This window comes from Arachis ipaensis, chromosome B10 (genome assembly GCF_000816755.2).
Source record: "Arachis ipaensis cultivar K30076 chromosome B10, Araip1.1, whole genome shotgun sequence".
Classification (NCBI taxonomy): domain Eukaryota; kingdom Viridiplantae; phylum Streptophyta; class Magnoliopsida; order Fabales; family Fabaceae; genus Arachis; species Arachis ipaensis.
Genome location: NC_029794.2, coordinates 4352666 through 4365763, shown reverse-complemented (window position 1 = coordinate 4365763; position 13098 = coordinate 4352666). Strand labels below are relative to the sequence as shown.

The 13098-nt window shown below is 36.0% G+C and overlaps 3 protein-coding genes across 4 annotated transcripts in view; all 3 read left to right on the top strand.

Annotated features, from left to right (window-relative positions):
- LOC107622931 (eukaryotic translation initiation factor 3 subunit D) lies at positions 108-3220 on the top strand. The gene is made up of 2 exons (XM_016325011.2): positions 108-1911; positions 2876-3220. The coding sequence occupies exon 1, from the start codon at positions 205-207 to the stop codon at positions 1906-1908; it is 1704 nt and encodes a 567-aa protein (XP_016180497.1). The 5' UTR covers positions 108-204; the 3' UTR covers positions 1909-1911; positions 2876-3220.
- On the top strand, positions 3858-6343 carry LOC107624374. Of its 2 annotated transcripts, XR_002355695.1 has the most exons (5): positions 3859-4341; positions 4440-4512; positions 4818-4883; positions 5396-5669; positions 6081-6343. XR_002355695.1 is itself a non-coding variant. In XM_016326872.2 (4 exons), the coding sequence occupies exons 1-4, from the start codon at positions 4295-4297 to the stop codon at positions 5540-5542; spliced, it is 333 nt and encodes a 110-aa protein (XP_016182358.1). In that variant the 5' UTR covers positions 3858-4294; the 3' UTR covers positions 5543-6284. The 2 variants fall into 2 exon arrangements, 1 of the variants encoding a protein (XP_016182358.1); XM_016326872.2 differs by having other exon boundaries at positions 3858-4341; positions 5396-6284.
- The window catches only part of LOC107623704 (VQ motif-containing protein 4), a gene marked incomplete at its 3' end in the record, with an annotated part of 1745 nt that continues 921 nt past the window's right edge, over positions 12275-13098 (top strand). The window contains 1 exon segment of the mRNA XM_016326052.2: positions 12275-13084. Coding sequence (XP_016181538.1) covers positions 12568-13084 — 517 coding nt within the window.

Genomic DNA, 13098 nt, shown 5'->3' with positions numbered 1-13098 from the left:
ATTGTTTTTGTTTGGGTCGAAGTTTCTTATAATATTATGTTACTGTTTTCGTCCATTAGAAGCAGAGAGAGCCCAGGCCCAAAAGCATATAACAAAAAAGGCAACCCTGAATCCTAATCTAGGGTTTTGGGAGTCAGATTCTGCTGCCATAGCAACACACTGAAGAACCACTCTTCTCCGTAGATTGAATCCTTGATTCCACCAATGGTTGGAGCTTTCGAAGTTGGCCCCGTTCCATTCAACCCGGACGGCTGGGGCCCTCCGGAATCCGCCGCTGCAGCCGCCGCCACTACCAACAGCAACCTGCCACTGAACGTACCATTCGCTCCCTTCTCTCGCTCTGACAAGCTTGGCCGGATTGCCGACTGGACCCGCAACTTCAACAACCCGTCCCGCCCTAAGAACCCCGCCGATTCCGTATTCGACTTCTCCAACGACGATTCCTTCCCTGCCTCCGCTGATGACGACTCCTCCTTCCGCCTCGTTGACGGTAAGCCCCCTCCAAGGCCCAAATTCGGCCCAAAGTGGCGCTTCCAGCAGCAGCGCCAGCTCCCCCAGCGCCGCGACGAGGAAGTCGAGGCCCGAAAGCGCGAGGCCGAGAAGGAACGTGCCCGCCGCGATCGCCTCTACCACCTCAACCGCTCAAACGCCAACGCCAACCGCCGCGAAGCCGCCGTGTTCAAATCGTCCGTCGATATCCAACCGGAATGGAACATGCACGACCAGATCCCCTTCTCCACCTTCTCAAAGCTCTCGTTCTCCGTCCCTGACCCCGAAGATCTCCTCCTATGCGGTGCTCTTGAGTACTACGACCGCACCTACGACCGCATCACACCGAAGAACGAGCGCCGCCTGGAGCGATTCAAGAATCGCAACTTCTTCAAAGTCACCACCACTGATGATCCCGTTATTCGCAGGCTCGCCAACGAGGACAAGGCGACTGTTTTTGCAACTGACACTATCCTCTCCACACTCATGTGCGCCCCTAGGTCGGTTTATTCATGGGACATCGTTGTGCAGCGCGTTGGGAACAAGTTGTTCTTTGATAAGCGTGATGGCTCCCAGCTTGATTTGCTCTCTGTTCATGAAACTTCCCAAGAGCCTCTTCCCGAGGCTAAGGATGATATCAACTCTGCACATTCGTTGAGTGTTGAAGCTGCTTATATTAACCAGAATTTCTCTCAACAGGTTCTTGTTAGGGACGGAAACAAGGTGAGTTTCGATGAACCTAATCCTTTTGCTAACGAGGGCGAGGAAGTTGCATCTGTGGCCTATAGGTATAGGAGGTGGAAGCTCGATAATGATATGTATCTCGTGGCGAGATGTGAGGTGCATAGTGTTCTTGAGCTGAATAAGAACAAGTCTTTCCTTACTTTGAATGCTTTGAATGAGTTTGATCCCAAGTATTCCGGTGTCGATTGGAGGCAGAAGTTGGAGACTCAAAGGGGAGCTGTGTTGGCCACTGAGCTCAAGAACAATGCTAATAAGTTGGCTAAATGGACTGCGCAGGCGCTGTTGGCCGGCGCCGATATGATGAAGCTGGGATATGTGTCTAGAATCCATCCCCGTGACCATTTCAATCATGTGATTTTGGCTGTGGTTGGGTACAAGCCTAGGGACTTTGCGGCGCAAATCAATTTGAACACGTCTAATATGTGGGGAATTGTTAAGTCTATTGTAGACTTGTGCATGAAGCTCAATGAGGGTAAGTATGTTCTTGTGAAGGACCCGTCTAAGCCGCAGGTTAGGATCTATGAGGTCCCACCCGATGCATTTGAAAACGACTATGTGGAGGAGCCACTTCCTGAGGAGGAACAAGTTCAACCTCCAGCAGAGGGTGCTGATGGTGTAGATACAAATGTTACTGCAAACGAGGCCGAGGCTAAGGAGATAGATGATCAAGCTTAGAAGGTAATTGAATGAACTCAGGTTCATGCTCTAATTTGTTTCGTGCTGTTCATGTTTTTTTCATTTGGGAAATTGTTTGCGTTTTTCAATGCTTTGTGACTCTATTGCGAGGATTGGCCCCTTATAGTTGCTTAGTTTGAGTGAATGAACAAATAGATTGATGATTTGGAAAAAGCTGGTGATGCCTATTTTAAGTATGTGAGATTATGACTTTATGGGAGTAATTTATGTGAACATTCTTATAATCTGTGGTAGATGTCTTTTAGGCTTCTTTAGGATTTTGGTGTTTGCTGCATTCTTCTCTGCCACATGCTTGTTGGAATTTCTAGGTGGTGAGGGAAAACCTATTTATGCATATCCTATACTTTCAGGCTTCTCTATCAATACTTGCGTAGCTAAGATAAAATTAAGCTTTTCAACGCCTGTGGTGCACCACTTCAATGCCTTTGCTTTGTTTGTGGTTTACCAACCTTTTCCCATAAAAAGGGCAGCCCGGTGCCTAAGCATCATGCGTTAACACATGGTACGGAGAAGGGCTGCACCCAATAAATAAAATATTCAAGTGGACACCGTTGATTTGTAAAACCTGTGTTGCACTTGGGACGAATGGTTTCTGATTTACATGGGTTTGAGTTTTATATGAGGTTATTTAATCCTGATATGTCAAATATCATCTTCATTTACGTGAAAGCACTTGATTGAGGACAACTAGATTTTTATGCCGATAATGCCTTGAAATTAAACTTTGTATTGGGAATTTAACTCTTGTAGTATATTCATTGTTTGGGCATTGGTCACTTTTTTGTTCTATCTGGTGTTTGGACATAAATGCCGTTTAATTGGATTAAAACTTAATTTAAGCTAATAGTAATATTTAATCGTGTTTTCTCTTGTTTGATGTACACAAGTCATGATCAGAACCTAATTTATGCTAATAGTAATATTTGATTGTGTTTTCACTTTTCAGAGGTTAGCGGCTCTTCAACTAGGAGCACTGGTGTGGTTCTGCGCTTTCAATTGTTTTCTATTTTCTTTTTCACCTTTCCAAGTGCCCGTTTAGAGTTTATTTTTCCCTCTATGTCCTTTACCAGTGCCCGGTGGGGGGGCAAGTTTTTGCTGTTACGGATACGGTCTATGGAACCAAAATTCATAGAGCATGAGATGTTTATTATTTATATTTATATGTTATGTTTTGACATTTATATGGTTGTACCTTGCTCGTGTACTTCGGCTTTGTTTTTCACCCCCTCCTTTCTTTACTAGACAAAAGCTTAGATGTTCAGGTAAACTATAACAACTCCTTTTGGAATTATTCGGTGGTCTCCAATTATTTTCACAACTTTGGTGAAATGACTTGAATTTACATGTTAATTCCAGAAATACACTTTGTAGGATTTGTGAAATGCATCAAATTTAGGTGGTAATAGAACAAAATGCCACACGAAACAAATTAAACGGTGATTTCATTATTAAAAATTTGGGGTTCGACTTCGACAACATAATCATTGGTGATTGATGATCTAAAGCATCATCTTCATGTGTTAGTAACCATTCATTACCTAAGCAAATCCCAATCCAACTCAAAGTGCCGGCGAAGACAATTAGGCAACTCAATTGTAATTTATATGTCAAATTGCAATTTGAACCACTCAATCATCGATGATTGATGATCCAAACCACTATTGTATTTGTTATTAATCAATAATTATCTAACAAATGCCAATCAGAACCACGTAGAGTCTTCGATCAATTAGGGTATCACGTAGAAAATTTGGCAATTAAGAATTGTGAATAGGGGTTAACTCATTGTTAAATAAAATCTCAAGTTCAATTAGGAATCAGCTAAATTTCTTTATTGGGCCATTCTGTGGAATTTCACTCTCTTTGGGGATATGTTTAAATTTTTGGGCCAAAAAAAAACACAGTACATGGATGGCAACCCAAAAGATGATGTCCCAGGTTTTGGTGTTAACCGGACTCGTAAGTTTGGGTTGAAAACGAAACCGGGGAATGGGAGGAGAGGTCTTCGCTGCATGATGAGAAGCTGGAAGGTGCGGGAGCTGTCACGGCGAGGATGAAGACGATCGGGTGATAAGAGGAAGATGGCTACTGCATCCATTGATGAGGGAAACGCAGGTTTTTTATTTCCGGGTCGGGTTGGGGACTTGGAGCTTCTGTATTGGCCCGGGTCCATGACCAAAAAAAGAAAAACACCCTAGTTTCCTTCTCTAAACACATGCTGCAAGCAGTAAAGAGAGTGATTGCTCGAATTGAATTTGGAATTTAGCCATTCCAGCGGATTCATACCTATCTTTCGTTTCAATTTGATTGCTTCTTTTTCCACAGAAATTATTCCAGTTCGAAACCTCAATTTCTTTCTTTTACCATGGAACCTGGAAGATTTGATCCAACTTACTCCTCAGAGTTATTGAAGTACTTTCCCTTCAACCTGCGCCGTGCTTCTTTTTTTTCTTCAATTTATTTTGTTTTTTTGGGAACCTAGTTTGATTCTGATTTTTATGTTAAAATAGGCATATGGATAAGCAGAATGAGATCCTTATGGAAGCCTACAGATCAATGCTCCATGAATCGCAAAAACTTCAGGTTCTTTGCTTGGCACTACCCTTGAATTTTCCTGTATCTAATTTAATTTGTGTTTTTTTACTATTTTAGCTATTCTCTTTGAAATAGAAATTACATTCTTCATTTAGATAGTCCTAGTTTGATGCATTTTTCAATAACAAATAACAAATGTGATGTTTGTAAGAGAGAAAGTACTTTCTGGTTTATATTGGGACTGTGATACTGATTTCTGGTGGCATGTATCAATGAATTTCCGAATAATGATTTATTTTTCTGTGACATGTTTGTATTAATTCATCACTAAGTTATGGAGTTCTAATTAATAGGTCGAAGAAGAAATGCTTATGCACAAGCTCTATGAAGTTATGTCAGCTCATGGTCTAACTAAAAAGGTATCTTGATCACTCATCTCATCTCGTTTACAGTTTAGGTTTAGGGTTTGATCATTTGAATCCCATAAGGACCTAACTTTGATTCTCACCGCTTCCATAAAAACCATTTTGATAGATTATCTTTAAGTACATAAAACACTTGTAGTATGCTCTAATTCTGGTAGGATGATTGGTGTCATATCTATCTAAATCTTTTAATATCAAGAAATAAATCCTGCATAGTTGTTTTGTTTGGATGGACACAGCTTTATTCTAATTTTTTTTTTTCGATTACTGAGTTTGTCCAAAAGATTTAATTAGTAATTGTACATTCTTCAATGTGGATAATCTTACTAAAAGATACATTTTTCTGTTTTATTTGTGGCGCATAAAATGAATGAGCATGAATTAACATACAGATTATAGTAGTTGTAATCTAGAATTTCCCCTCCTGTGTCATTGGAGGTGCATTCCATATGTATTATATATTTAGCTTCAAATATGTTTATTTATTTATGTATACTTGTGTGCAGAGTGATGCCAATTCCAATGCTGCTGGTAATATTGGAGCTTTAACAGAAACTAACAATAACGAAGCTGTTACACACCCCAGCAGTATAGAAACTCGAGGGCAACAAAGGGAAATCACTCCTTTTCGATACACTTATAGGAGGAGATAAGAGAAAATAACAGAATGAGTGAGAGAAATTGGTAGAATTGTGGAGAGAATTGGATTTATTCATTCTCTTACTTCAATACATATTTCACTGGTCTGGAGAATTTCATAATAAAATCTCCTGCACTAGTAACTTTGTTAGCCTCACACTTGAATTACAAGCAACAATTAAGTGAACATAAATGGAAGATGAATATGGATTGCATTGAAGAAAAATGCAGCAACAAAATGCAATAACAGCACCCTATTTTCCCTTTCGAGTCTCGGAATGTGACTCCTTGAGCATCAACTAATTCTTCTAACCCCATTCTCTCACTCCCCTTACAATATATTTTCCAGTACTCTAACTAACTGAACGGTCCCCTCACTCAGTGTTCTGACTGTTCTCTACTCTACTCTCACTCTATTTTCCCATATAGTAGTCCCTCACCCAAAATGGGGCATTTCTCATCCTCCTACTAGTTGGGCCTGGTCCTTCTGTTGCTTCTGGTATTGGGTGGTCTTGGTAGCTTGGTTCTGGGTCGGGTTGGTCAGTTTCATCAGACTTCTTTCTTTCTACTTCTAATTCTAATCCATCTTTAGCTCAATTCTTTTATCTTCTGCACTATTATTTTGTACAGGAGATCTTATAGAAGCCCATGACAAACAGTGAGGACATAGTTTAGATTCATTCATTCACTCATAAATTTGGAACAAATTAGTTTTAGGGGAAATGAAATAGATCTTTCTTTACTCTATATCCTTTGTTTTGTTTTGTTTTTTTTTTTTTATAGCTTACTCTTTGTAAATGAATGCATTTTCTTGGTAGTGCAAAAGTTATGAAAAAATTTTCACTGCAATGTGCAGGACAAAATGATCTTTGCCTTTTTAGCTATGGATCGATGAAGCTATGATACTACTCTTAGTTTGATGATGTTGAAATTGCACTCAGTTTCGAGTTTGTTAATTAAATAGATTATTTATTTCAATTTGTGTGAGGGTAAAGATGTCCTTGTATGTTAATAAAACTATAAAAGATAGGAAACATTTCAAGTGCACCAGGAGTACTGGTGCTCCAGTTGTTTTAACCGTTGATCTGAATTATAAAAAATATATATAATATATATTAATTGAAATCAACGGTTAAAACAACTGGTGCACCGGTACTCTCCGGTACACTTGAAATGTTTTCTAAAAGATATTACATCATTTTACATCATAGGATGTAAAGGAGATTAAGCACGTGGCACAGGCAAATAGAATTCTGTCAATACCAGTCTGTGTTATGTTGATCAAATCAAATTTCCACACTCTTTACTAATAGAATTTCAATGCCTCTAGAGATGCAAGACTTATCATCTCAAGATGCAAAGTAAAGGCTTGGAGTTGAGTTAGAGCATGTAATAATCAATATATATGAGATATAGCGTAGGCAAATAATAATGCGTGAAATTCTATATCAGTACAAAGCATTCAAATATTTCTTCCCCTGTCCCCCAAAACAATAAATAATGTAAGAAAGGTAGCAAATCACCATGCTGGATGATGAGCCCAAAGGACTTAAGCTATGAAATTTATTGCTAACAATATTTGGCCAACTACTATAAAATTTATATTACACATTTTTTACATATGTGAGTGGTTCAACTAGATTAAATCATATAGATTTTAATGTCATATTAACAATTAAATTAATTTTTAATTTATTCCCAAAAATTAACTCACCAAATGAAAAATATCTTTCACTCATAAATTTTCTAAAAATCATATTTTTAAAAGATGTGTCACTTATAATACACCACAAAGTCAGAGATGATTTTAAAAAATCAAGTACACCTAGATTTTATACATGACTTCATATTGCTTAAAGTGGAAATAGCAGTTTATAACAGTAGTAGTAATATGAACCGACCTTGTGCAAAAATGAAAGAGCTTTTCGTTTTCATGGTGCAAGCTTGTCAATTCAATGGAAATTTGGAATCAAAATTGTTTCAAACGTGTTGAGTGGCTGCATGCATCTGGCACTATCCTATACATAAATGTACTCTTTTTTTTATTAAAAAAAAAAAAAAAAAGAAATTACAGCACTTCAATTAATATACTCTGGTATGCTTGTTGCACTTATAGATTTTATTGTGGTCCCTTCTTTTTCCAATATCCTACTATTTTTACAGCATTTTCGGTATTGTTTTATCCCCTGGCTTGTATAAATTAAAATGGGAATGGAATTGGATTCTGCAATCACTTTTGCTTTTTCTCCTGCTCTTGTTTGGTAGCTTAGGATCCTGGAATTGGGAATTACTTCCTTAAGTATAAACTTCAAAGTGGGCATCAATAGGCTCTGACTTGTGAAAAAGCAAGAGTATGTGTTTCATAAGATTGTTCTCTCTTTTCTCTAATGTCCTTATTATTAATCAGTTTTTTCAACTTCAGTTACACGTAATCCTTTCCTATAGTCAAATCATTTTTTTAATCATTGATATACATTATTGCACGGAAAAAGATTAAAAAAAACTATTCATTCCTGCCTTAAAATTGCATTTAAAAAAGAAACTGAGATTAACCGTCTGTATTATGTTTTATGTAAAATATACTAGATTAAGAGTTATGTATAATTATCATGTTTGGTTTAAAATATTAAATTTTCAATTTTTAGAAATTGCAGTTTTTTTGTTTTCACTTTTTAAAAATATTAAAGGGATTGAAATTTTAGTTCTAATTTCTGACTACTAAATACAATATTAAATTTTAGTTCCTTAATTTCAATTCTAGTATTTGAAAATAAATACTACCTAATTAAACAACTCCAAATTTATCAAAAATAACATCTTTTAAAGGACTCATATCTTATTATTATTTTTAAATAGAGTAAAGTATAGTTTTTATTTCCAACGTTTGGGGTAAGTCCTATTTGTGTCCCTAACGTTTAAATTGTCCTATTTGTATCCTTAACGTTTATAAAAGTGATTCAATGTTATCTTACTATCAATTATACTAACAAATCAGATTATATTTTTCAATTATTCTCACTTGAATGTATTCATTCTCAATTAGGTCTCACTTGAATGTGTTCGATTTTAATATTATACCCACTATTTGTGTTTAGATTCAATTATGTCCCTAGAAAAGTGAATTATGTAAATATTGTAGGAATTAGTTTCAATTTTCGGAGTGGATCATCGATTCTATACCAGACATTTGTATTATAACTTCAAGAAGAGATTTTTAAAATTTAAACTAAAGTGCCAATGATGTGTAATTGACGCAGAATAACATTAAATCACTTTTATAAACGTTAGGAATACAAATAGGACGATATAAACGTTAGGGACATAAATAGGATTTACCCCAAACCTTGAAGGCAAAAACAATACTTTACTCTTTTTAAATAAAATTGTCTTGTGCTACTCATGCAATTTGACCCATTAATACATGTAATGGTGTATGATGAGATTGTTAATAGGAGTTATTAACGTTTTAACATGTAAAGACAAATTATAACTACCTCCACTAGAAGAGTCTTAACATGGAAGGATAAACTAAAAGTCTAAAACATTTGTACAACATGCATATTCTTTATGAATCTTAATTTAGAAACATAATAAATTTTTATCCCAATTAACCACTACTTTGATGTCTACCAAACAAAACTAGATATCACAGGGTTTACAATATTTAGTAAGATTAAATCCCTAAGAATCTGTAACTGGCATGTACCAAATAAATTTATAGTAGATAGAAACACCACCTATACGTAAATTTTTTTTGCATGACCCTGTGGGACATAGATTGGTAGTAGCTATAAGAGTAATGTAGTGGTTTGTTCTAAAATTATTGATGAGGTTTGTTCATAGGAATAGGATACACCAAAAATGTAACACAGGAGTTGTTAGCATTAATCAAATATGTATGTGTTAGGCTGTTAGTTATTTCTATATATAAAAGTATGATGTTTATAAATACTCTTTTTTTTTTCTTTAAGGTTAAAAAAAAAGTAAGGTTTGGATATTATAGTATGAACTATTTCTAAGTTCAACTAAAAAGTCTTTAGGCAATCTCAACTAATTTTTTTAATCTTAAATTTTAAAATTTCCAAAAATAAAAAGTTAACGTCTATATTTCTTCTTCTAAAGACTTATAAATAATCAAGTAAGTGCTATACAAAATACAAAATAAAATTAAATCCTCAAAGAATTACTTTACAAGTCCTTTTTTTCCTCTGTAACTCAAACCATCTAATGTTTCAAAATCTTAAAAGTAATTCATATGTCTAAATTTATTTACTAATACTTAAGAGAATATTTAGAAAAGAATTAAATTAGAAAGAAAAATGAGTGTAGGTAGAGATAAGGTTAGTAGAGGTTAGTGAGGGTGTGAGAGAGTCAATGGCAAATATTAAAAACATTTTGACGCTTTCTGTGTATGACTGCATCAACCCCACATCTTTGTATTGCCATTGCCATATCCCCACTCACGTGTTTCTCTAAAATTCCAAATTTCACCAATTGAACCTTACCATTTCAGACTTCTCACCCTTCTCTTCTTTCCCTCCACACCGCGCTTTAGGCGCGTGCTCCTTCTTCTTCAATCATTTATATGCCTTTGCTACTTTCTAAAGGTTATTCTACATAAAAAGTAGTATGAAAAATGGTAAAAACTCAGGTGTAGTCGACTTTACGTGAAGTTAATAGCTGAGAGTCATTACATGAAAATTTAGTTAAATTAGTCAAATTATCTAGCGACTCTCAGTTATCAACTTCACGTGAAGTCGACTGTACTTGAGTTTGGTAGAAAAATATTTTAAAAAAATTTGTAAGTAATACATAAATTAAAAACTTAAGTTCTTTATTCTTTTTCATATTGATAATCTCAACGAGTAAAACTCAATCTATATTGATTCATTTTTTATTCTGATAATTAATGTAGTCAAAATTTTAATTAAATATTTCGTTGAAGGAAGAAATAAATGGTTTTAATTTGATGGTCAATGATATAATCTAACGCTAAGAAGAATTAGTAAATGTCGTAATTGATCTCAGTTTTGACGGTCAAAGATAATCTAATGCGGTTGAAAAGCAAAGATACATGTACCAAAAACAAAAAAACAAAAGATGTTCATAAATAATTAAATATGACCATGTTTGTGTCCTTTTGTGTTGCAGTTCAGTCTTCAGTGAATTCAAATATTTTTAATAATATGACAATGACAGCATAAAAAAAAAGTTGATAATAAGTTTTAATTTTATCTTATTCCATATTTGCATAAAAAATTACATATTTTTATTTTACAGATATTCATTTTCCACACCTTAACGTTAGTATATATAGCTGTCATGAAAATATCGTTGGCAAGAATTTGTTCTGGAAATAATTTAATATTTATGGAAAAATTATTAATAATAAATTGCAGTCAAAGCTAGAATCTTAATACACCCATAGATATGAGTCAGATACACCCATAGATATCAGTCAGATATCACTCAAATACACCCAAAGGGTTACTGAAAATACACCCAAAGAATTTAAGAAAATACACCCAAAATTCGTTGAAGTACATCTTATGCATAATTCAGAACTCTTTCTCTTTCTCCTCCTCATCTTCTGCTGCTTCTTCTTCTTCAAAAACGATTTTACCATGAAAAATCGAAAAAAAAGAGAAAACAGAGAGAAAATACGTAAATGAAGAAGAAGAAAAAGAGGAAAATGAGGAAGAAGAACGTGCAGAAACGAAAGAAAAGGAGAAGAAGAAGAGTAAGAGGAAGAAGAACGTGCAGCAAGAAGAATAAGAAGAATTTCAGAAACCATGAAAATAGGAAAAAAAACGAAGAAGAAGAAGAAGAGGAAGAGGAAGAGGAAGAGGAAGAGGAAGAGGAAGAGGAAGAGGAAGAGGAAGAGGAAGAGGAAGAGGAAGAGGAAGAGGAAGAGGAAGAGGAAGAGGAAGAAGAAGAAGACGAAGAAGAAGAAGAGAAGAAGAAGAAGAAGAAGAAGAAGAAGACGAAGAGAAACCGTTTGAGTGGGGCGCGTGTAGTTACGCTCCATTCAAAATGAGTTAATGCGCGTGTTAATGAAGTTTGGGCTGATAACTTGTAAAACTTGTACGGCCTTTTTACTTGTATGTGTAGCAGGCCCCTAAATATATTTCCCTAAGTGTGTCTATTTCCATTACATATATACACACTTTATATTCATAATTAATTGTCGTTTTGACAAAATTTAATATATAATTTAAACTAATATTGCCATGCATAAATTAGAGTTGAGTACCTCAATTGATATATATTGGTATCACCTGCCAACATGCGCGTAGGTTAACTGGCTGAAGCCTGAAGCTGAAGGAGACTAATGTTAGATTCTTATTAGTTTAATCCAACACTGAAAAATTATTGCCTTTGCTAGAATTGTATAAGTAGACGCCTGTTTTTTTTTAGAAAGAATTTGGTATGTCAATTGTATTAATGAATAAATATAATATAATATTATTCTCTCTATCAAACAAAAAATCTAATAATTTTTACTAAAATACGTCAAATTATTAATATAGTAAAATGTAAAGGAGGAGGGAGTAATATGTAATTATGTATGTAACTATGTATAGTTGAGTGCAAGGTAGAGAAAATCGAGATTTTACGTGAAATTGAAAAAATAAATAAAAAACGTAAAACGTAAAATTTTAACAAAATTTAAATCGTAAAATCGTCAGACTTAGTACAAATTTCGTAAAATCGATAAACTCATTTAAAATCGTAATATCGGAAGATTTTAAGAGTTAAATCGAGATTCTAGCTACTATGGTTGAGTGGGTTACACAGCTTAGAGTGCGCGTAGGGATGGATTAGAATATGGCATATGCAGAATGAAGAAGAGTGGGAAAAGACTTTAAGGTCCCTCAGCAAATAGAAAACCAAAGTAACCAAAGTCTCACCTCCATCTCTTACTAAAGTCCCCTCCACTTCCCTCTCTCTCTCTCTCTCTTCCGTTGTTATTATTTTCTCTCTCTAGAAATCAGTGTGTGTGAGAGAAAGAGAGAAAGAGAGAGAGAGAGAGTCACCAATGGAGTCCACCATGTCCCCAAGGTACCAAGACATCAACCACAAAGCACCATTTACAACCGCCGCAAGCAGCAGCAGCTGCAGCAGCAATGGGCTACTACTGTCACCTCAGGCTCAAAAGCCCATCACGAGATCCGAACCCGCAAACCCGTACCCGACAACATTCGTTCAGGCAGACACGTCTTCCTTCAAGCAGGTGGTCCAAATGCTGACGGGCTCATCAGAGACAGCCAAGCAGGCTTCGAAGCCCGCAAGCCCGCACCACCACAACCACAGCATCCCGCCCATAAAGCCCAACGCTAACAAGAAGCAACAGCAGCAGTCAGGCTTCAAGCTCTACGAGCGAAGGAACTCCCTAAAGAACCTCAACATCAACCCTTTGATGCCCGTTTTCTCACCAATCGGGTCGGGTTTCTCGCCCCGAAAACCCGAGATCCTTTCACCTAGCATCCTCGATTTTCCCGCTCTTGTTCTGAGCCCCGTGACCCCACTGATACCCGACCCGTTCGACCGATCCGGTCCCTCTCAACAA

Coding starts and splice junctions, on each gene's coding strand:
- LOC107622931 (XM_016325011.2), top strand. CDS start 205: ATGGTTGGAGCTTTCGAAGTTGGCCCCGTTCCATTCAACCCGGACGGC.
- LOC107624374 (XM_016326872.2), top strand. CDS start 4,295: ATGGAACCTGGAAGATTTGATCCAACTTACTCCTCAGAGTTATTGAA. Junction 4,513..4,817: donor ATGAATCGCAAAAACTTCAG/GTTCTTTGCTTG, acceptor TCTAATTAATAG/GTCGAAGAAGAAATGCTTAT. Junction 4,884..5,395: donor CTCATGGTCTAACTAAAAAG/GTATCTTGATCA, acceptor ACTTGTGTGCAG/AGTGATGCCAATTCCAATGC.